Source organism: Chroicocephalus ridibundus, chromosome 10 (genome assembly GCF_963924245.1).
Source record: "Chroicocephalus ridibundus chromosome 10, bChrRid1.1, whole genome shotgun sequence".
Classification (NCBI taxonomy): Eukaryota; Metazoa; Chordata; class Aves; order Charadriiformes; family Laridae; genus Chroicocephalus; species Chroicocephalus ridibundus.
In genome coordinates this window covers 7,523,463-7,548,122 of record NC_086293.1, presented here as the reverse complement: position 1 = coordinate 7,548,122, position 24,660 = coordinate 7,523,463, and the positions used below count along the sequence as shown (strand labels likewise).

Genomic DNA, 24,660 nt, shown 5'->3' with positions numbered 1-24,660 from the left:
TGTAGGCACCAAAGGATCTCTGTGCTCATGTCCGCAAGCCATTTCTTTGCACTTGCACTCAGGTACTGCAAAGGGACAAGTTTTGCAAAAATGTTTATCCTCATCATACAGAGCAAAATCAAGAACTCTGCTGGTGAGAGCACAGGACAGTCCCCAACTTTTCAGTGTAGATTTCAGGCATTGGCACAAATTTTTCTGTTGGAGCTCTCTTCTCTGTCTATCTCAGGCACTCCTCAGAAATGACTACATCCCTCAGCAAAAGGATGTGAAGACAAATGCCAGGATTAGCACTCAGGAGTTTTGGGTTTTAAGCACACCATTTGCCCTCCATTGAGTATGTCTTAGGCTGTGGCAACCATCCACCTGCTCTCAAGATTTCTATAAGGAACCCATCCATTTTGACCTCAAAAGAAGGTTCAGAAGACACTCTTGACAAAAGGCCTCAGGAGTCAGCTGTATCCCCTTCTTCCCGTTTTCCCCAGCCCAAGAGTGAAAACAGCTACAACAACAAACACCCTAGAAACATATTAAGGTCTTGTGGGAAACTGGCTAACATGCTCTTATCAAGCACTGACAGAAGGTCAGAATGTAAGCTGTAATCCTTGGCTGTAGCAAAGCTGTCAGGGTGGATCCTTATCACAGCAGCACAGATGTGGAGCTCCATTTCCCTCACTAGAAGCCTGAACAGTGTATGTATGGGCTGCTACCGGTGGATGAGCATGAGATTGCAACAAGGTACAAATCAAAAACCCCTCTCCATGGAAAAAGCATTCAATACGACTTGCCTATCAAGGAATGTGCATTGTCTGTCAACAGAAGACAATCTCAATCACTTACATCTTGCCTACAACATTAACTAAGAAGTCAAACAGTACCCTCGAACAATGCCGATAATCCCACACAGCCCTTTCAAATACCAGGAGTGAAGCTGGAGAGCACAGTTAGCACCTTAGAGTAACTAGCTCTTAAAAGCGACTGTCACTCACTGGAAAACACCCCAAAAGGATCAGACTATTCTGCAGCTGCAAAGGGACGGGGTAGATTCTCAGAGCAGGCAAGGGCAAGTGTTTCACAACAATTGCTGTATAAAGCAAACCGGTATACGGTCAAATGCCTCTTTGAAAAATGAGATATTAACAGGAAAAGATAGAGCTTAAAAGTGTTTACACAAGCTGTGTGACATATTTCCCAGAGAAGGACCTTCAACCTGACTAGCCTAGGCACTCCTGCCTGTTCTGAAAACACAGCTTTGAATATTCCCTGGTAACACTTTAATCTAAAGGGGCAACAGTGTTGTCATATTAGGCTACTCACTAACACCCCTTAGGTTTGGGTACTGCAGAGCTCACCAGTGCTAACAAGCCAAGGAGTTCACAACTCTGACGTGGTATGAGCTATGGGACAGTAGACATTTTACTTACAGATATATCCTTGTAAAGATGCACCTGGTCAAACTCAATGCCATGAGTTATGAAGTAATCAATGACTGAAGAGAGCAGCGTCATTTCAGGGAGAGAAAAAATATCCATAAACTGCTTAAGTGATGGACCCTGGAAAGTAAAAAATTAAGGAGATACATTAAACAAAAAAAAATACTTCTTTAAAAAAAAAAAAAGTAAAGGCAACAAATAAACTCTTATCACCCAGTACCATCTGGAAGACATTTCAGGCTAACAAAAAGAAAAACACTAATGTGGAAAGTCCTAGCCACTCAGAAAATAGCCCTCTCCTCAACCAAAACACTAACCTAATGCATTAACACTTGACAAGAGAGAGGCTTCTCCTTCACAGAAATCATTAAACAAACCCAGCATCATTAACACCATGGGGTGAAGGTGGAGGAAAGCGGGAAGTCAGTCCCGGACACTAACTTTTATTTCAATCCTATGCCCTCTGCTTCCCACCTGGCCTCTTGACATTACCACAGGTGCCAATAGACAATGCTCTACTAGAGAAGCAGCTCTGGCCCTTGCTGGAGGTGCCCCATTGCTCGTCTAAACCAGGCTGTGACACTGGACACATGAGCACCAAAGCTGCTCTGACAACATTCCAGTGAGGTTTCACACAGCAATGCAAAAATTACTGCAACAAGCACTTCGCCAACGCCTGTCTACCCTTAGGTCACTACGGCAAACCCAGAGTGGGCACAAAGAAGAAGAACTTCAGCCCACCCAGCAGTCAACCAGAAATGGACAATTAAATCCCAACCTTGCATTAGTCAAGGTTGCAGTTCTCCCATATATTTGCTATTTTTTTGCCTATCAATCACAAACCTATCAGCAGGTCAACAGCCTACTTTGGCTCCAGGCAGGCCTTCCAGTAAAATAAATCTTGTTTGTTCAGTATGTACCACCTGTGCAGAGGACTATGGTGAGTCTCACTGGTAAGCTGAAGCTGGAATAAATTTTTTCATCTTTCATCGCTGAAGGGCCAGATCAGCCAAGGGGACAGTTACTAAAGTCTTGTATGTGGAAAGCAATTTGGGAAGTGCATAGACCTCTCAGTGAACCCAGTCACCAGAGGTACCCTGGCAATTCAGTCACATCATGCCTGTGCATGTGAGCTTTGAGCAATCCGTGACTGACAGCTGCAAAGTTGCAGCTCTCTAGGGTAATACTGGTCCACATCAGAAGGCATTTATTATAGCTATGTGAAAGACAGACATGAAAGCAGCATCCAAAAGATCACAGAAGATACACATGGTGGATGCTGACAGAGGGCACATGCTGCCTAATGACAAACATGTGCTCCTGTCGTGTCAGGATGTAACAACAGTAACATCTCCCGTTTAGTCTGGTCTAGTAAGGGTAGAACAAGAGACTAGCACTCTTTGCAGCACTATCTATAGGCAATATTGGGGCAACACAAATTGAGGTCAAGAAAGATGATACAAAAAGGGCAAAGGAATAACAAACAGCATCTTGTCTGAGGTCTATTACCAAAAAGTGCTGCAATTGAAAGCTAGGTGACTGTGCTGAGAGTTATACAATTTCCCCCCATCATCCAGCATAGGACGACTTGATCTACAGCAGAAGAGAACACATAGGACACCCTCTGGTTTGGGACACATACCACACACGGTGGTGCTGCTTAGTGATACTCACTGAATACTTTCAACAGACTTGTCCATTTTGATGTGTGGTTGCTAAGGGAACATTTCTCCCACTAGCAAACCCAAAATTTCCTTTTTTTTCCTGTTCAGGGATTCTGGGAAAAAAGCAAGAGGGACACAGACAGGCAGTTCCTACTGAAATCACTACGTATGGGATTTAGCAGAGCACAGCAGAGCAATGACCTGTCCCACCTTTCAAGACCTTAAGTATAGAGAAGACAGTTAAATGTTCAATGTTAACAGCAAAGATTTACCTTGTCAACTCCGATTTCATTTTTGTGCCTTGCATTATTATCCTACAAGGCAAATACAGCCTCCCCAAGTTCCTTTTAGTGAATGGCCTTGGCTTCCTTAGAGCAGACATAGTGACACAAGTCAGGATGAAAACCAGACCATCGTTTTAGAATGCTACATATTTTTTCTCCCCAACACCCACGAGTTCTCCACCTTCACTACAGGCCATCGCTAGTTCTGCCAGTGAAAGCCACACTGGCTGCATTATCTAACCCAGGGCAAGATCTGTGCCTACCTACTGCAGGTGCTGGGATGCCCGTAGCTGTCTGCACTTTGCTGCCAACAGAGGATCAAGAAAACCCTTAAGGGAAAATATTTACACACTTCACCTATATCAGTCCCACTTGTCTTACACCTTGTCGCCTGGAATCACTGACCTGGCAGACGTTCCTGTTACCCATATGGATAGCAACATCAGCACGGCAGATTAAGGCAGACAAGATCTAAGATCCCTGCTAAAGCCTCACTCCACGCCAATTGCACTGTACCTGCTCATGCCAGCAGTCGTCTTAGCCCAGATGCTTTCCCAGATGCTGTCTTAGTGGCACAGGATGAGCAGACATTGCCGAATGCAAATGTCCTTAGTTGTTGTTATATAATTGTATTTACTTTTGCTCTCTTTGGGATTCACCTATTAGCTTTTGGAGTTCGTTACATTATTAGGAGAGGAGATTCACCTCTTCACAAAGAATAAGCTGCTATCCCTACTTCTGTGGCCAAAGCTTATACCAAATTTTTCAATACTAACTAGAGGAAAGAAGAAAACACCCGGTAGGTACAAAGCAGCACAGAAAGGCCACTTAGCACGAGCACCTGATCCTACAAAAGGCAACAACTCAAAGCAAATTTCGTGTTTACAATTATTTAAAAAGAAAAGTGAAATCATCTCCAAGTTTGCCAGGAGAGAGGAGAGTTGCACAGCCGGAGGCTAATCGAGTGCAGTTTACAGACAGATATCAAATTCTAAACAGAAACATCCTATTTCAAAGCTGGAAACAACATTGAGCTATAAACAGAATATATGCTTATCCAGAAAGCAACCACTCAGATTAATTGTTCCCAAGAGAGAGAGTGAGAAATCAAAAAGTGACCTTGCTGGAGACTTCACACAGCAAACTCAAAGGGGTATTACCAGAGGAAGCCTGCCCTTCTCCCTCCAGTTTCCCCTAAGGCAACTGAACTAACAAAGGGCAAGAAACAAAGCAGTTCTGGGGGGAAAGGGATGTGAATGGCCCCGCTTGCCCACTGCACCACACTAGACACTAAAGGAGAAAAATCTCTCCTAACTTCCTCTAGTTTAGGCAGCCAAAGGATTTCTACAGCTCCTACAGACAGAATTTCAGTCCTTTACTGTGACAGTAAGATTTTCCGCCTAAAAAAAACCCACCCCAACACTCATGGATACCAACCCTATGAATAATATCCACTGAGTAGGTCTGAAGAGGTATAGAGAGGGATCCCATTCAGGAAGGCAAAAAACCCTACCCAAAACAAAAGAGAGAAAGGCACTGCAAGCACCCTGCTGCTACACATACATAACCCCTCCCACACAACTCACTGTAAACACCATCACAGCAGGCTGGCCTGGTAGCTTGAGAGCTAGATTTGGCCAAGGAAAAAGCTAGGGACATCTCTCTATCAGTCTCCAGAGCCGTTCAGCTCTAGGCCAATAGCCCTGGGGTTTAGGAACGCTTTGCAGATGGCTTTCACATGCTAAACTGCTAAATAACCTCTGGGGCAAATTCTCACTAGAACAAAAACACACACTGCAGCTCACTAGGGACTGAGCCTTTTGGAGTCCAAGGGAGGCTGGAGTCATTTACATGCTCGTACAATTCACTGTGTTTTCCTAGTTGTTAAAGAGCTGCCGCAACATAGCAGTAAAGGGCTTACAATACCTTGCCATAGAAGTCACTCATCTGGTACAAGGGGATGTGCTGCGTACCACCATAGAGTTCAATTACCTCTTCATCAGGCACTGGTTTGAGCCCTCTAGACACAAAACAACAGAAATAGTTTGTCAATAATCATCAGTCTGCACAAAGCTACCAACTACAGAGAAAGAAAAAATGGAACAAAAAGGCTCCTTTCTAAAACTCACGTAAAACTCACGAATTTCTCTTGCACAAAGGAGACAGCCAGAGGAGCCTGACAGCCCCATGGTTTCTTAAGATTCACATAAAATCTTTCCCGAGACATTCTTCAGATACCTTGCTCGCTCCTTCAAGTTAATTGAGGGGTTTTATCCACAGTCCAACAGAGAGTTCAGCCAGTGGCTTCTCTCTGAAGGCTGTCAATCTGCTAACGGGACTGCCCCACCAAATCTGCCCCACGACCTGACTTTGGCAGCACTGGGTAACTGTAGGTTTGGAGAGGTTGCTTCCACGAGGTATATCTACCTTGAAATGCAAAGGTGTAGGAAAAGAGCTTTCCTATTCAGATTTCCTAAGCAAAACAAGTTCTTCCCTAAAACCATTCAACAAAGATCTCTGTTTTTCCCAAAAACACCATAATCACAAGTATGGCTATAAGCTGTACTGTTTGTTAACATCAGGTTATCTGACTGCTGCAGGTATTGCTTCTTGCACAATTTTTGATGGCTGTTTACTCAAGCAGTCAGCAACTTTCCCTTTCTTCTTTCCTATTCAAGCATGGTACAGCCTCTGAGAAGCTGAAAGTTGCCTCAGTTGTGCTCAAAAGCAAAGGACAGTTTAGGAAAAAGATGCTTCAAGAAGGACAGTTACAAAGGGGAAAAAAGTTTAAATGCACTTTAGCTAAAAATCTCTTTGTGAAGCTGGAGAGAAATATGGGGCAGTACTTACCTCTCCTTCCCACCCCACCCCCAAAAAGCTAGCACTCAAAGCAGACATTTCTCTCTGATTATGAAACTCCCTTTTTAATATTCTTAGAGTGTTTACTGTAACTGAAGCTTAACAGCAAAAGGGCACAGTTCATGAAAAAAACAAAAACATTGGCTTCCATGCTCAGGAAATACAACACAGATCTACAGGAGCTTTTCTACCAATAACTATGAATTACTACTTCTTAGACACCAACACCGCTCCACTTTGGGGCAGTGTTTTCTCCCAGTCTTTAGCCTCACAAATTTTTGGAGAAAAGTTTGCTCCGCACTCTTTCAGCCACTTATTCCAAAGCACACCCAGTTTTCCTTGGAGAACAAAAAAAGAGAAGGAAAACCAGGACAAACTAGGCCTTAAACAGAGACCAGATTCTGAGGCATCATTACTTTATTGACATGTCAGCACTACTTTAAGATTTTATTTGCACATTCAGACCACTCTCCTCAGCTTTGTGACGAGGTGCAGCAGACCACTGCTGGGATCCACTCCTGCCTGGAGAAGACAGGCCTGTATGCGGACCACATACAGAGGAGTCCTTTCCCAGTTGCACTGTTTACTCACAGACATTAACCCAGATATGCTGTAGCTGCAGCTTAGACATCACACAGAGTACGTGACCAGATGTGCCATTAACCATTACAAAAAGCTCCAGGTCTTTCCCACCCACGCTTGGCTTGAAACGCTTGAGAACAATAACTCCCTGCAGTTATATGCCAGGTAAGCATTTGAAACAAGTGCAAACAGGATAAGCCAGACAAGACTGTGCTCTGCTCAGAAAAAAAAAATAAATGCCATGAACGTACATTCAGATTTATTAATCCACATTTGCATATATGGGCATTTAGAAAATTATTTTCAGAACTGACAGACCTATATGCCGTCCCCAGCTGGACATAATGGAAAGCATCGATCTTCATCAGAAGACTCTGTGATAAGGCATAGATATTTACTGTTAGAGTGGGTAGGTTTACACTGAAACCTTATTTAAGTTTCAAGTACCACACAAATGACATTTAGAAAAATAAAATAAAAATATTTTTTAGAAAAATAAAACAAACATCCCACTTGTATGTACTTTGAGCTGCACTCTACTCCCCAGCCACTTTTACACACACTTATTCATACTGTGACTTTTTTTTTTTCCTCTCTGGCAAAAGACCATCTTTCCATGGCCGAAATACCACTGTCTGTTACACTCCAAAGTTTGTGAACAGGGATGAAGTTGAAAAATGGAGAGAACAACGCTTCTGTGAGTCAGATAGGCTCTTCTTATCTCCCATCCAAAAGCACACACATTCCAAAGGAGCTTTGTGTGCGCAAGAGATCTATTTCTTATCACATTTATCTTAAGCAGAACTAAGTGGGCAAGTTTTGGTTTAGAGCGCAGCTGCGCCCAGTCATTTTCTTTACACAAGAACTCTCCCCTCCATCATTTCTCCCTCTCCCCAACAGACATTTAAGCAAAGAAGTTCATGAGCACACCAGGCTGGTAACATTAGAGATTTCTTTGCATTTTTTGTAGCAGGCTCCTCTATTCGTGAGTCATCCCGTCTCCCCCATCCATCATTCTGAAGCCGTAGCACAAGTTCTCAGGGCACAGAGAGCAACCTCACGCTAAATCCACATCGCACTGCAACTCGAGCAGGGACACGGCATCAAACTATTTGTGCTGCTTCTACCACAGCACAAGGTAATTGATTTCACAGAGCATTCACAACCTTCAGGCACCTTCTTTTATCATGATACCGTATCAGTGGGCAGACCTCCCACTAATTTGTGAGGAGTGCAGACAAATATGCTGAAAGATTTACTTGGACAGGCACAACCCAGTTTTTCATGTGTTTTGCAAACTCTGATCCTGAGAAAAGAGAGTTCTCACCACCTACTCACTCACAGGGCACTTTGCTAGGCTAGGCTAGTCACCTCTGTGTTCCTCTGATATATCAGCCAGAGATTTAAACAAAGAAAAAAACTTCAGTTTCTCACAGATCTATTTCTTACTTTGTGAAGTTAGAGGCATGAGAGGTCTGCTGACATGCTGTCACCTCAGTTAGGACAAAAGACACGGGAAAACTCTATATAGTTTTTTTTCTTCATTCTTTTTTTTTTTCCCCCCACTGCTGGAGAACAGCACACACACTCCAGCCTGTACTGCCTGCTTCCCTGAATTTGCTCAAAGCTCAACATAAGAGAAGCTACTACAGTGAAGCAACATTCTCTGCTGTGCTCCCACCTGACTGCCTGGCTGCGGCAGCCAGCATTACATCACTGGGAATCAGGCTTCATGGGAATCAGTCCAAAGCACTGAAAAGGGTTAAAGCTAATGCTTGCGCTTTGCTTGCCTGTGCTCCTAAGAAGCATGCATCTCAAGTAGCTTGGATCTTTTTCCAGGCAGTCCTATTATTCGGGGTGGGGGGTGGGGAAGGCTTCCTAAAGCATTCTCCTGACAAGTCATTTCTATTATTAGAGTAAGACATAATGCTTCTGCTCCAGGCAAGCACTTGTAGATGCAGGATTGAAGTTTGTTGTTTAAATTTCCTGAAAGACAGAAATGATCACACAAACAAGCTGAGTTTTCTATTAATTAGCTTAGAATTAACTGACTTTTAAATTGGCAAGGATGTTTACCAGAGGTCCCATTCTGCTACAGGCTTTGCAAACACAAAAGACATCTTTCCATTGGAAGATTTATAAGCAAGAAGAACCCACGAAATGAAAAGCACAGCCACTGGGACCACATATTTCACTGACAGTTTAGTGATAGATATTGTAAGAAATGACAGAAAGTATTTCCACTAAAAACATAATGCAATGGAAGACAAAGCCCAGGAGACTGAACTTTGTACAGCTTACCTTTTGTACATCATAGTGAAGTCCACGTATGGCAAACCCTGGAATGTAGTCATACTTCCCAAGCCCTTCTGGATACTGGGAAGACAGACAGCGACATCGTTAGAAGCATAAGCACTGGGTTATCAACAAAATTATTTCAACAAAACTATTTCACCTGCTGAGCTGTCTTAGTCCTACTAGTTGTCTCACCCCAGATACAAACTGACCAAGGAACAGGTGCACTTCATTATGCACCTTCAACAAAGCAAGTGGATGAATGGAGACAGACATAAAGGATCAGGATCCCCAAAACTAGTTTCTCTCAGGTAAGGGACACTAGTGAAAATGTAACAGATTCAGTCAGGCAGTGAGGACACTTCTAGTAAATTCCATTCAATGCATATATTTGGCAAAGCAATGGCACTGCAGAGCCCCTCTAAAAAGAAAGACGTGATGAGAAAAAAATGCACAGACCAGTCACCTATTGCAAACAGGGTGTCCATTACTGGACATGCTCTACAGCATCATCCACATTGACTTGCACATGTCAAGTCCTGTATGGCTTCAGTGTTAGCCCACAGTTCATGTTTATCCACCACCTGTACCTCCAACCAGCATTCTGGTTGCCAATTCTGTAGGCATTACTTCCATAGTTAGGTAAAACAGACCAGACCCTTCTAGACTAAGGTTCTCGCTCCATATTTATAAAACCTCAGGAATGTAGAGCATGGTAAATTGTCTCAAAGGAAATTAATTCCATGTACAGACAAAACTCTCTGCAATCAAAGATTGTGAAACATTAAATTTATCTCAATAAAACAATTAATTGACACATGCACAATGCGGCACTTTGAAAGCACGTCTGGGATGTCACCAAGACAGCAGTAAACTTAATTGACTGGAAATTCTTAGCACATCATTACCTTGAATTGCTCTATTAGGATGTCTCTGGCAGTGTTGAAAATCATAGAGTGTAGCAAATTAGAATACTGTGCTAATGTGTAATCGTAGTCAAAGCCATATATCTCAACATCTCCCAGACTGATCTCGTTGTTAGCGTAGATAGCAGCTGGGTTGAGGAGATTGCAGACTCCTGGTGGAAGAAGATCTAAGAGAAGGGAAAGGGGAGAGGTTAGAGAAAATGAGACGATCACTGAAATTTCAACTTTTTGTTCTAGGCCTGACAGCAGCTGGAAGTACCACACAGCAGCAGCAACGGAGCATAGTGCTGCTGTCGAAGGCTGTTAACCCACTCAAATAATCCTCCCTGTGAAAAAACACACTGTGAAACCTCTGGCTGCATCTGGTGATGATGCTAACCACTTCCACAGTAAGACTGACCTTTTGTGTCAGGAAGCCCCAAAACAATGTCCTCGGGTCTCTGGCCTGCATGAAACAAAGCAGACCAGAGATTTTGAAGTGTCAAATTTCTAGCTCACAGCAGCTGCATTTTCAGCAGGCTTACCAACACAAAAGGTACCTGCACTATATCACCAGAAAAACATGTGCCCCTCACTTAAAACTTGAGCAAGACAAACAGGCTAACTCTTCTCTCTGAGAAATCTAGATTACTTGAAATTAGAAACTTTGAGGTTTGCGTTTTGGCATTTTTTTTCTCACAGAAGCAGCCAGACTTCACAGACCAATCCTGCAGGTACCATTAGGGCTTTTTTATTATTATTATTAATAGGCAGGATAAAACAAGGTTTTGTACAAAGACCAACAAAATGTAAAAAAAAAGTAACACATTAACCTCTGCTGTTGCAGCACTTAATGCAGAGAGCAACAAGTTATCTGGTTTCCTCTGATAAACAGCTGTGGAAACAGCTCAGTCCTTGTCTGTGGTTTTTCACTTCAAAACAGGGTTACTGTGCAAGATGCTTGTGAATAACACTTTGCTCCCCAGACCACTGGGAAAATGGGGGTTAAGTGACATAGCAGCTGAACTACCTGTGTATCCTTTTTCAGAGCTCATCTGGAGAGCAGAGAGCTTTTAGCCGCACTACAATGGGAGAGACAGGAACACAGCCTCCCCAGGCTTCCCGCTCTATGAGATCTGTCCATTGCAAGATGAGAAAGAGCAGTAAAAATAGTTCCCTGTAGTAGGTTGCCTAGTCATATCCACACTGGGGGGCAGAGAGGGGAAAGAGACATTTCCTCCCCCCTTGAAGATGGGTAATTTTCTCTTTTAATGATAGGAAAAGTGCAGATATTTTTGAGATCCTACACAGCATCAGCGGGTAGGATTTTTTTTTCCCTTCCTACCTTAACTTTTGGCTTTTAGCAAGAACCCCTGTGCCAGTTCTTTAGTGCTTCCTTGCTATAAAACCAAGTTTCATCTGAATCTAGAACAAAAAGAATATTATTAGAAAGAGATACCAGCCATTCCAAATAAAGACTTTGTCTGGAATAATTACAGAATTTAGGTAAAAGTCCAAAGTACATTTGCGAGCGCTAATCCAAAGAGGTGACATTTATTTTTCAGGGAAGAGACACATTAAAAACCATATCCATCCATCTCTCCTAACTCACTTTCCTTTGGCCTTCAAACGCATTTCACCAGATCAGCTAGAGAGGAATTACTAGAAAAGAAAGCTGTATTTTAAGGTAGGAGGGCTGAATTACTGGCTACCCAGCAAGAACAAGAGCCCTCTTTCAGCGACTCTGCTGGTGGCAAAGTTCCTGGAAGAGGCTGAAGAGGGTGGATGCAATAAGAGTACTTTCCACTGGGATTTTAGAAGACGGGAAATGTAAATAGGATTCAGACGATCACAACTTTCATCATCTTAACATAAATGCTCTCTGCACCATGAACAAACAGAGCTCCACTTCCTGTCCCCAACTCCAGACAAGTTGTGGGAAGATCTTTTTCTAAGCATACACTGGGATTTGCGGGGTGTTATTTTTCTTCCTCACAAGGAAAATGACACAACCCTAGTCACATCACAGTGCAAATATGCAGTGCTTTCCTCTCCTAATGAAAGCACTTCTTTTATTTTTTTTAATGACAAATGCGCCCCACTTGCTGCTACCGTATCCCTACAGAGAGGCCAAGGTCTTCCAACATTCACCATTTGCTAAAAGATTTACAAAAACACATTTTGATAGTCTGAGAGCAGCACAAAATACCATTGCCTGAACCCCATCTCTCCTTTCACAGAAGACAGGAGACTCATCTAGATTCAACAACATATGCCAGCCACAATTTTTGCAAAAACACAAGCAGGAAAAGCTAAGGGAGCAGTATGATTTTGTAACAAGTAAAGGGTAGTCTGAGATTTTCCAAGCACATGAAGCGAGTCTTATCTGTGATCAGAAGCATAAGCAGTAACTGTGCTGCACAGTGTGATTTATGAAACATATTTAGATCCACTGGATGAAGTCATACTCCTCCCTGCCAGCCTCAGTCATACAGAGCTTCTCTGCTGTCCTCTGACAGCCTCCTGCCCAGCTCATTTTAGCCTACTCAGATATTTCGTCACTAACTTACACAGCATGTTGTCTCTTACCCCATAAGGGCCAAAGAAAGATGCACACACGAGCCAAATTGCTTTATCACCGTTGCCTCACACATAACGTGTTCCCTATGCACACTTCCCGGAGCACCACACGTCTACGTGCTATGTGTCCTATCACATCACCGAACCAAACTTGCAGCAGCTTGCTTTCCACGCCATCATCCTCCATCCTAAATTTACAGTAGTTCCGAAGTCACTGATCTCTTAGAGAGAAGGAAAAAAGCTCTGGGTTTCAGTTCAGACTCTTGCTGTGTGTTTGGCTCAGGGTAAATGTCCGTTTGCAGCATCCTCAATAGAGTGGTCAGTGTCATTCTCCTCTTTATGTTCAGTCTCTCTGCAGGTCCAAACTACATCAGGGAGGAGACAGAAGCTGGGAGCACACATGAGATCAGTTTCAACATGACAGCCCAAACATGCCTGGCTTAGCGAGCCAGGTTTCAAGAAGTTTGGGGTTTTGTTTGGTTGGTTGATTTGCTTTTCTCTGTTGGCTTGTTTTTTGTTTTGGTTTGGTTTGGTTTTTCTTTAAAGATAATCACCTGGGTGGTTACAAATTCTGAGTGCTTAATTAAGTTCTGGGCTGCGGACTTGGGCGCTGAATGCTACTGCTCTGCTGGCATTCAGCATGTAATCTGCCAGGGATGCGTGCCTCAGTTTGCATGGCAATCGTCGAATCAAAACAAACAGATGACACCCTCCAGAAGCCCATGATGATGCCATTTTTCAGGAATGATAGCTTTTGCTTTTTCTCTGCCAAAACACCAAAATAGACTGCAGGACAAATATGATAAATTACAGAAAGAAAAAAAACAAACCAAACAAAAAAAAAAGGCAAAAACCAGTTTTGGTTACTTAAAATGAATGATAACCCCAACTAATCTTTCCATCTGGGTCCTAACTGGAAAGGGAGACAGTATCACAGTTAGTCACTGTCTACTCAGCACTTCACCCAGGAAGTATGATCTAAGGGAGAACTGGCATGCGTACATTTGAGGACAGTGGGGAAAAAACAGCTCTTGCAATAGATACAAACCCCTGGAATCTGCATACTTGCACAATTTGCTCAGGTTTGCAACTCTGATGGTTTTAAGGGAAGTGTCTGCATATCCATGGCACATGATGAAACTCAGCAACAAAGGCAGACCACAAGAAAGCATGTTTGATCTCACGCATTTTTTAGACCTGGGTGTAAATGCAAGGTAAACACACATCATCTCCTTCATTTTACTACTATGAGGCCCTGAACAGCTGCTTAAATCGGAATATCTTCATGAAGGCACAAGTGCCTCTTCCCAGGCAATAGCCCACATTGTTAGAAAGCAATAACACTCAATCCCTGACAGGACAGCAGAGATGGAAACAAAAGCAGGTAATTAACTGCAAGCAATGGTTAGAGATGCCAAGACACCATATGGCCCCTTCTGATGTGAAAAATGCTCCGGTCAGGAGGTGCCAAGCACGTTCGTGCTTTTCTGAGCTCCGGGGGGGTACCAACAGCATCAGGCAGGAAATGCTCCTTTTCTCTCAACCTCATATCCAGCATGTTAGTGAAGAATAATACATAAAAAAGGCAGCTCACACCCATCCACCCATCTCTCACGCATTTTGTACTCCCAGACGTCCAATACAGCAGACATCTGTCCTAACTTCTTTGTAAGACTAGCGAGGAAAAGAGCGATACTGAAAAGCAGATGGCCACCATCCTACATGTTCTTCATGAATAAAAAAGTTCCCTTTGCTCACACTGACTTGCTTTCTAAAGACAAACTGCCAGTTTTTCCTCCCTTCCAAGTACCTCTTTAACCCTTTAAAGTGTTGTTGTGTACCATTTCACAGCAATTCTTGCAAAGCACTCTAACAAGCCAAAGCAGATGCCTCTAACACGATGGTAAGGAGGGGGAAATATTACTTAAAGAGCATTAAATGACAGAGGAACCATGTCAAAAGAGTGCTGAAAATTGCTCTGGAACATAGTCTTGAATTTATGCCGTTATGCCTCAATATTTTGGGACTTCTCACCAATGAAATCAACACAAACCAAAGTTAAAAAATACCATTTCATTCCAAAATAACTTTTTTTAAATACACAAAGGCACTAGACAAATTCTGGTACAACAGCTCTTTACAAGAAAAAACCTTTATATTTAGGAAAGCAGAATTTGGAAGTTAACATAACTGGTCACACTTCCAGTTCTGGCTGCTAATTGTCATTTTCAGTCCCAGCTCAATCTGTACATGCCACAACTCGTGAAACGTGCACACTCCATAAGCAATTTGCAGGGCATTTATTATCATAGCACTAGACTCATTTCCTGGTTTGGCAAGAACGAAGCCCTTAAATCCTTGTGCCTGCTTGAGATTAGTGACACAAGCAGCATCAAAATGTGCTGGGTTGCAAAAAACACCTGTGCACCACACTGGAATTGCCAATGCAATGATCACACAGGGCTGTCGCCTTCTCTCCCATTTGCAAACGCGATGGGCACATGTTACTGACTGCATCTTGCATTATTTAGATGCAAAGGTATCTCTTGATCCACACAAACTAAAAAGAGCAAGGACTACCTCTGAGCTACATCCTCAGTGTTATCAATGCCCAACCACGTTCTTGTTATCTGCAAACTTTTCTCTGCTCTCAGTAGTTCTCACATTTAACCACGCTCAAGCTCGTCATGCAGAGGCAAGAAGTTAACAGTAATTTTAAAGGTTTCTTAGGAAAGCTGATTTATTGTAGCTATGTTTACAAGTTTGAAAGATCTAGGAAAACATATATACACTTATTTACAGCCAAATCCTCACTTGCTTGCCAGTTCCATTGAGTTTCAGGATTGGATGTTTCCCAGAGTGCAAGACTTCAGACATTGCCTACTGAGAGAGCATATCGGCCTTCCTTGACACTTCAGATGGCATCAAACCAAAATACAGCAAGTCTTGCTCAACACACCACTCTGACAAATGCAACTATACTTTTCCTTTTGGCAGAGGAAAAATAACCCACATTAAGAGGAAGTAGTAGCCTGAAATTCTTACAGGTAATGAAATGTTTTTTGTATTACCTTGCTCAAGCCTGGCAGAACACAGATGTGTTTTTACGAAGTTGAGAATTTCTGGCCTGGGCTCTGGCCACCCACTGAGCTTTACGGCACAGAAGCTCTCATCCTACACATCTTGCCCTGTCCAACTCGGTCAGTATTTATCACTGGAATCCCCTCTATGCAAAAATGCAACAATGCTTTATAAATCAGGTCCTAAGCAAGAGCTGGTTTGAAAACACATAATAAATTATCCTGGCAGAGACCTCTCTTCAGAACCAATAGGAATAACTGACAATATAGGAAAAAGGACTACACAAAAGATGGAGTTTCAGAGAAGGGGGGAGAAGGTGGCAGTACAAGAGTCTTCTCAAACTCAACATTGATGAGTATTGAGATGTGACAACATTTTCAAATCCATAATCCAACCACAGACATTCATTTTTACATCAGACTTAGAAATCAGGAACAAAGGAACAGACTGATGCCACAGTTTGCACAACTCAGTTCAGTCTCCAAAGCAACAATTAAAATCCACTTGGACAAACTTTGTTTATGCCTTTTCTTGATAAGACTTGAATAACAGCACAGTCTTGAAATTTTGGTTTGGGGAGATATTCTTTAAACAAACCTTCTTATTTAGCATGTCTAATAGTTACCTGAAGGTTTGTAAAGAGTCTGCTCTGTAACACATGGGCTACTTCACCTAACTTCATTTTGCATTTAGTCCTGCTGATCAGTTCTCCATCTCCAATAACCACTGTATCTCTTGCATCCCAACAAGTGTAACTATGCGAATACAAACTTCTCAGCCTGTCACAGTGTAAAGTAAGCATTTTCCCAAGACTGTGACACAGCCTATTAACGTATCATCATTTACATTTTCAACAACATTACGGAAAAGAAAAAAAATGCCACGGAGGATATTAAAGTCCAAACACCTTTACAAGTCTTGCAAGTTGGAATGTCTTTCAAGCCATGAAGCTAAAACCACAACTCAGTCTTTGAGCAGGGACTTAACACGAAGCTACAGTCCTCTGTCAGCACCCTGTACTGCCTTCAGCAACTCAGGCAAAGGAGCTCACATCCCACAAAAGCTGGAACACATCAGACTGAGCATCCAACAGATCAGAGGCCAATTCCTTTACATTTGTGCATCATGAAGGACTTTAGATTTTATGTCGAATCTTGTGTACTGGAAGGTGGGGAGGAAGGAATGACAGAACCTGCCAATCTCAGAACAGTGAGATGGTTCTTCCAGATGCCTATGGCTGGCTGCTGTCCTCCCAAACCTTAGATAAACAAAAGCTAAGGGAGAACTATTTAACAGCAGACACAAAGTCACACTTCCTACTCTCTAGAGTGCTTACTTTCAGCATTCCAAGAATCAAGAAACCAGCAGGAAAACGTTCTCTGCCCTTATGCCATGAAAGCTATTCTTTCACATTCTTAGTCGAGTTTAATACAGAGAGATCTGCTGCTGCTGAAGAGACCACAATCCTGCTTTGCACATGGACAGATTTGGCGAGTGGCATGAGTCTTCTCCTCGCTTAGCAAGACATCAACATACCTGACACAGCCAGGTAACTTCTTGTCCAGATGAGCAAAAACATGCACACATGCATAAAAGGCATTTCCCATCTGTAACGCAAACTGATCTCAGGATCAGGAGACATCCTAGCTGCTGTAGCATCACTCTTGTCCACACTCACCCTTGTGCCAATGGTGAGTTACAAGTTGGACACTGGACTCCTCACCACATCAGTCAACAAGACTGTCTATTTGCCCTCGTCTAACCACCTTTCTGTATGCCAACCAATGGCAAATTAGAGAGAAAAATGCAACAAGCCCTTCATTTAGACCATTCACCATGAGGATATCCATGTTAGAGGGGCCAGTTGTGAAGATCCCCACATAATCTGTGTCCCGAAATGCTGAGACCAGCTGAGGGATGTTGACAGAGGGAAGCCCGGGATGGGGAGAGGAAGACCAAGGCCAGATTTCAATATAATAGAAATAAAAGCATCTCCGAGGGCCCTGGGCGATGGAGACGTGCAGATGGCATTGCCAGGGAGAAGGCTTCTAACCCCAGCAGCTGCCACAGCAATGGGCACATCCTCAGCTCTGCAGCGCAGGGAAAGGCATCAAGATGCAAAGAGGAGGGAAAAAAAGGAGTTTAAAAAAAAAAAAAAAGGGAAAAAGCCCAAGCCCGGCAGGACGTGGCAGTCCCAGCGCCCGGAGGCGGCCCTTACCGTAGACCAGCTTCTTCATCTCATGGTACCTGGCCCACAAGTAGGTCTTGGTGTCGGCTCCCTCGGCCGGGAGGGGCTGGCTGCCCGCGGCGGGGCCGGGCTCTGCGCCTCGCCGGGCTCTGCCGGTGGCCGCCGGCTGGTGGTCCCTGAGCTGCCCGTGTCCGCTGTCCCCGGGGCACTGGCTTGCTTTAGGGCGGCAGCTCTGGCAGGAGACGGCCACGGCGAGGAGCCGGGGGGCCGCGCCGCTGCCTCTCCTCAGCGCCGCCATGGTCCCGGCGGACGCCGCAGCTTCGGGGCAGCCCGCGAACAGCCGGGCCTGGCTCCGCTCCGCGCGCCGCTCGCCGCTCGCCGCTCGCCGCTCGCCGCTCGCCGCTCGCCGCTTCTCCGGCCCCGGCCCGCGGCAGCACCCGCCGGGCGGCCAATCCCCGCCGCCCGGTGCGAGGGGGCCGGGCCGGGCCACGCCTCGACGGGAGGGGGGCGGTGTGGGCCCGGGCGCGCTCCGTCCCCTCAGGAGGTGTCGGGGGCGGAGGGGTGGTCCCTCACCGCGGCCCCGCCCTCGAACCCGCCTCGACCAATCAGGCGAGCCGAGTCGGCCCGCGCGGGGGTCACCGACCACGTCCTTCCGTTCGCCGGCTCGTAGGGGCTCGGCGGTCCCGCGCTAGAGGTGAGGGGCGCGCGGAGCGGGGTCGCGCGCCCTGGGTGCGGCGCTGATTGGCTGCGCGCGCCCCCGCCGGGGAGGGGGCGGCGGGACTGAGGGGCCGCCATGGCCGCCGGGAAGGTGGGGTGAAGCTGGGCCCGGGCGACCCGCTTCTTACCTCACCCCCTCGCCACCATAACGGGGAAGACGGGGGACTGCGGCCCCGCGCCTGGGGCTTTCCCACAGCGGGCTCGGCCTCCCGGCGGCGGCTTGACCGTGGGGCGCAGGGGGCCGTTGTGCGTGCCATCCCGCCCCTCACACCCTTCCTCCTGTTTTCTTTTTCACCGGCGAACTGGTGAAGGCGCCGCTCCCGCCTCGGTCATGCTGGTGAGCAAGAGGGTGAAGCGCCTCTTGCAGCTGGTGCCTGGGAAGCGGCGCTTCGGCGTTTACAGGTTCCTGCCCTTCTTCTTCCTCCTCGGGGGAGCGATGGAGTGGTTCATGATCAACGTCCGCATCGGCAAGGAGACCTTCTGTGAGTGAGGGGAGGCCTGCTCCCCGCTGAGTCACCGCTGCCCGCCCCGGGCCTGAGCCGGTCCCGGGTGCCGCGGCGCCTGCTGGCGGTGGACACGACGGAGGCGGCTCCCTCTAACAACGAGAAGTGGGTCTGATGGTGGGGTGGGTCCCCACCCGGAGGATTATTTAAAGATAATCAGCAAGTCAAACGCTTCTCCCTTTAGTGCAGGGTGTGATGCTCCAGTTTCTGCCTCCCTAGCAGAAGACACTGGACACAAACAAAAACCCCCGGAATTAGAATACTAAATTCGATTTTTTCACATTGAAAAAGACTCACCAGGGTTGTCAGAATTCAAGTGTAGGTGTGGGTTCATCTGAAACACGACTTTTTTAATTGAAAAAGAAGTATGAAAATGAGTTGTGAGAACTTAGCTAATGGCATTTAGTTTCTAGAAGTTAAAGCATTTCGTTTTAATTGTGCCATTCCCTTTAACAAACCACCCCTGGAGGTGTTCAAGGCCTGGTTGGATGGGGCTTTGAGCAACCTGGTCTAGTGGGAGGTGTCCCTGCCCATGGGAGGGGAGTTGGAACCAGTTGATCTTTAAGGTCCCTTCCAGCCCAAAGCATTCTATGATTCTAAACCTTGCTAGAAATTTCTGTCTGCTTCAGGAAAAGGATCAGCTCCACTGCACGTTATATGAGAATATTCTCATTTTCACGGGAAATCTAGTTGAGTCTCCTGCAGCATAAACCAGCTTGATACTATTTCCATAGCTGACAAACTCACTGCAAATAAAATTGCTTCTTTGCTCGCTTCTGAAGATGGGTTTGCTGTGGTTTTTCAGTTTAATGTTTCTGAGGCATAGTAATAAAGTCAGGTTAGGAACTAAAGAACAACATCTCTGTAGCAGTCATTACATTTCAGCTCAAGCCTTGTTTTCCTGAAAAAAAAAAATAAAAATTGCTATGCCTAAAGGATACTATATTACAGTAACAATAATTGTGCAGTTTAGCCTTATTACTGCTCCACAATCCATGAAAAGTGATAATGTACAAGACCAATAACCTCTTTTTTTTGTCTGCAAGAGATTTTATTTGGTGGTGGATATTTAGGGATGATCAGGGAAGGCAGGAAGAACAACTAGGACTATAAAGGTGGCTATATTCCTGTGGTTTGTTTCTTTAAAAAAAAAAGCTAAAATACTGAAGCTATGCTGGCAGTCCTCAGGCATTGACTTTTTGCCTGCAATTTTGCTTCCTATTGGCTTCAGCCAATTTGGGCATTTGTGTTTTTAATTACCCTCATGGGAAAGTAGACAAGAAATGACTGTATCACACTGGAAACTTAGTTTTGCTGTAAAAACATCTCATCAGGACTGATGGGAAGAACTTTAGCCTGGATGGGAGGGAAAACATGAGCTATTTTTAAGTGGTAATAAGGATTTGTGTTGGCTTGAATTTTCAGTTGCCTGTCAGTCAGTGTCTGCAGGAGAAAATTGGATTCAAGTTTTAAAAAAAAGATAACAAGCTTCATACATTTAATACTATCTTGCACTTGGAAAACACTAATATAAAAAAAATCTTTTTCTGGCAGATGATGTTTACCGTAGGAAACGATCTGAAAGACAGTACGAGGCAAGGATGGAAAAAAATGAATTTTAGCTGAAACATTTCAAGGGGAACGTCCTGAATGCTTCGACTCTCTTAATACCAAAGAAGCATTACTGCCACGTTGATGGTAGGGGAAGAATTTGCCTCTGCAATATGAACTGCATTCCACAAGTTTGTGTAATACGCTCTCAGATGGTTTTGGCAGTTTTATTCTTCCATGTACTTCATATCTTTAATATTTTGTATTTAAGTCAAATACAATAGTGAAAAGTTCATTGTGTTTAGGCCTCTGCCTTTTATTTAATGTTTGTTTAGTACTATCAAATAAACTAAACTGAATAAAGAGAGTCTGGCTCCCTTTTTCTTTGCTCGATGAGACACTATTCTTGTGACAAGACCAAGGGGAAAGAAGTGTTACATGTTGCATACATAGTGTCTCAGCACAATGGAAATAGTCATTTTCAGTTAGTTTCCTTTGTGCTGATAGAAACTGCTCTGGAATCTGGTTTGTTTTCTTTCCAATATGGTGTAGTTTTAACTGGATGCAAAGAGGACAGACTTACTGCTCAGTGTTTACTTAGCCCACGCTGTTTGGAAAGTCAGCCGTGATTCAGGCTCCGCTGCCTACAAGTGCTGTAATGCCCAGCGTTGCTACTCTGACACTGAATTGAGCTGAGGGCTTTGGGGGAAAATGTCTGATGCGTTTACCCGGTAACAGGCAAAAGCGTAGAAGAACGTGCAGCCTTAGCAAACCTGAATTCTGCTTGTGGGACTTGTCTCCCCAGAGCAGGAAAACAGCCAACTGCTCCATCCTGGACAGCTTTTACTCCCCAACAGTGACACTGGCGTGTGTGGGAGCATGTCAGTGGTTATGCATTAGGGTGACTGGTGCAGTATAATCAGCGAGGATCGTATATTAATGCAATTGGTTTATTTCTGATGGTATGGGTATATGCTTGAGGGTTCCACAAAGAAGCCAATTCTTAAGATCAGCCTAAAATCAAACCTGAGGGAGTTCATATACTTACACGGATTCCTGTGCTAACTCCTAACAGCCTTTTTCCACAGAAGTTAAGTTTTCATCAACTAAAGAGACAATGGCTGTTTTGAACACGTTTAGGTGCAGGTACTCAAATGGCAAGTGGAGCGTAAGTGCTGTACTTTGTGCGTGTTGTGTCTTCCAAGGACTTACCTGGAAAGTAAGGTACGTTTACCTAGTGCTATGTGTGTTTTCAGGAGATATAAAAAACTGACAAAGAATTAAAGATGTGACTGTGCCACTGCATATTTTGACTGGAGAGAAAATGAATTACTTGGGGAAAATCTCTATTTCAGAAGCGAGAAGAACCTAGATTTTGACTTTGGTTCCAGGGTAGAGCCCAAGTTCAAAAACTTACACACAAGCTTTTTTGCAGTCACAGATCATTATACTGAAGCATGACTAAAAAGCCAGATTTTTAAAGTTGCTGAGCTTTAGCTCCCCCTGCCTTTGCCTTTACTTCTTGAGCCTTTGGGAACTCCCTTGTGCTTGGTTTCCATAGCACAACTAAGTTTTTCAATATCTTTGTTTTTTTAAGAGAGCCCTGTGCCCTTGTTAAGTCTCAGTACTCGGAAGCCTGGTGTGAAAACTGCCCGTCGCTTCCCTTAAGCGCTGCTGAAACAGTAGCAAAGTGTTTCACAAACATCAGCACTGAGGCAAGGTCCAATTTTTCACTTCAGAGCTCTTGCTTATTTTGCAGCACTGTTTCCCATCCGCAGCTGAGAGCACCAGGCACGTCTGGAAGGTATCTCAGTACGCAGAACGTGAGACAGGCTGCAGTTGCTCGCAAGAAGTCTGGTGTCGGGGAGTTCTGTGTCACTGGCCTTTGTGACCAGTGCAGGAATAAAATCCTTCTCCAAGGTGGCATTGTACCATTTTGTGCAACACAGATCTGTTATGACAGAAGATGAAGCTTGACATTTAGAAATCTGAACTGTATTCTTCATTTTACAATGTGTTTGTTGATTCTTTGGCATTCTTAGATTTTGCCAGTCTCTCGCTAATGCTGGAAATAAGAGTAGCTGGAAGGCCCCAGTGCCCAGCCCATTCCAGCACCAAGCACGCTTGGGGATTTAGTATCTATTTTTATCTACACCAAATCTTCAACAACCAAGGTCTTCATTTGGTTTCTCAATTTTATCCCTGACGACTCTTAGTTCTGTGCTCTTTGCCTTCCCCAGCGATCTCTTTCCCATCTTCTTTCTGGCACATCTCTGTTTCCTTCCCGTCCTCCAGCTCCCCCCCCCATCAGTCTACTATGCTGGTGGGCAATGGGGAGGAAGCAAGAACTCTCCTTGGGCTCGGAGCCCAGGCCAGCACTGGGAACACACCGCTGCTGCTGTTCCGCACTGCAGGAGCAAGCCAGGAACACGGCTTTCATTTTAGGCGCTGCTGAGCCCCTGCCAGTTCTGGGGCTGAGCACGTCCGTCCCTTCTTCAGGGAGTTCATCTGGTGTCAGCCCAGCACGCAGCTTGGTCTCACGTGTTCACTTTGCAGCACGAGACACTGCAAATTAGCAAAGCATTTCTGCTGAAAGCTTTCCAAATCACACAAGTCCAGCCAATATAGATATCAAGCACGGAAAATTTCAACTCATTAAAGCAGCAGCAGCAGCAGCAGAGAGTCATCTGCGAACAAACAGTGAGTGATACTTATGTAGGAGCAATGCTGCTCATCACGCCAGCATTACAGAGGGGACAATTTCACTGCCGATTCAGAATGATTCTGTGGAAAGAATGGACTGTTCACTGCTGCTGCGCACCCAAGGATGGCGCCTGCTGAAAGGTATGTGGAGAGCCAGGGAAGTACTGAAAAGTTCTGGTAAAGGAAGCGTGTATGCGCCCAGCCCGTTCTCCCTGGCTCAGGGGTGCAGCAGAGTTTATATCCAGCTTTTCAAGAGTAGAAAACAGTAAAAATAGCCATCTGTTATGTATTGGTGAATTCTTCCCTGGAGCAAAACTTTTACTATCTTCAGTGGAGGCAAACTTTCACTTTGGACTTCATACACAGATACAGAACTGTACCTGCTCTCCGGTTATGGCCAGCCCCGGCTGCTTCCAAGAAAGGTGCAAAAATCTGCAACAGGCACTGGCGGGATGACTGGTCCTAAGGAATTTCCTGAAGTTGTTACTGGATGTTGGTGCTTTGCACCAACCACGAGGATTAATTATAGTCCTCCCCAAAACCACCCAATGGAAACTGAATTCAGGCACTCGCTGTAGAGACAGTTGCACAGACTTCATGAAGGATCCACCATCCTTCACCATTTCTGTCCAAGGCTTTTGTCCTGCTTAGCTTAACTGGGGCTGAGCCACAGCAGTTACTGCTTCTGCTGTGCAATTGGCTGCATTCTTCTCCCTTCCTTCTCACGTCTCTCCTGATGCCTCCATCATCTGCATGGCCAGACTTCTGCACTGGATTTCTGATCCCTCCGGGTGCAGGAAGGACCAATCTCTCATCTATGGATGACCTTCAGTATTTCAGACTGAGCAAACAAGATGTGGAGGATGATGAGAATTAGTCTCCTCTGTGCAACTGCTCCATCCACCGTCAAATTTTAGAAAGGCGGAAGTTCTGTAAAGCTGGCAGCCTGCACGACAGGTGGCGTTTAATCCCCAGCTCCAAGACATGAATGCGTGTTAATTAAATATAATGCTATCTGTTCTGGTTGTTTAAATAGCTCTTTGTAAACTGTATAGCAGAGGCAACTTGAGACCTGAGAGCTTGATACCACTTAATTTTTCTTGCCCTCTGTGGTATTAAAGAAAATTTCTATTCTGGATTTTAATCTTATTGTGTAGAAGATGCTTTTTTCCATATTACTGTTCTAATTTCCTTTATTATACAGCTACATAGAAGAGAGTCCTGAACCAGGTTAGCTTCCAGTATGAAATTAAGGCTTGCTGTTTATTTTCAAAGCCATTAATGTGGGGGCAACTGGGACTGACTGAATCTTATCATC

General features: G+C 44.7%; 2 protein-coding genes across 2 annotated transcripts in view; one reads left to right on the top strand and one right to left on the bottom strand.

Moving 5' to 3' along the window:
• Nucleotides 1-18,270, bottom strand: part of NT5DC2 (5'-nucleotidase domain containing 2) — a 28,670-nt gene extending 10,400 nt beyond the window's left edge. Inside the window, exons 1-6 of the mRNA XM_063348564.1 lie at nt 17,899-18,270; nt 10,023-10,207; nt 9,121-9,195; nt 7,138-7,193; nt 5,305-5,398; nt 1,422-1,550 (exon numbers count right to left, since the gene is read on the bottom strand). Coding sequence (XP_063204634.1) covers nt 1,422-1,550; nt 5,305-5,398; nt 7,138-7,193; nt 9,121-9,195; nt 10,023-10,207; nt 17,899-18,166 — 807 coding nt within the window. The 5' untranslated portion in view covers nt 18,167-18,270. The remainder of the gene's footprint in view (nt 1-1,421; nt 1,551-5,304; nt 5,399-7,137; nt 7,194-9,120; nt 9,196-10,022; nt 10,208-17,898) is intronic.
• Nucleotides 18,271-18,438: 168 nt separating this feature from the next.
• On the top strand, nt 18,439-21,006 carry LOC134521731 (ubiquinol-cytochrome c reductase complex assembly factor 5). Its single transcript, XM_063348566.1, has 3 exons — nt 18,439-18,562; nt 18,897-19,067; nt 20,643-21,006. Exons 2-3 carry the CDS (start codon nt 18,917-18,919, stop codon nt 20,708-20,710), a joined length of 219 nt encoding a protein of 72 aa, XP_063204636.1. The 5' UTR covers nt 18,439-18,562; nt 18,897-18,916; the 3' UTR covers nt 20,711-21,006.
• Nucleotides 21,007-24,660: the final 3,654 nt, after the last annotated feature.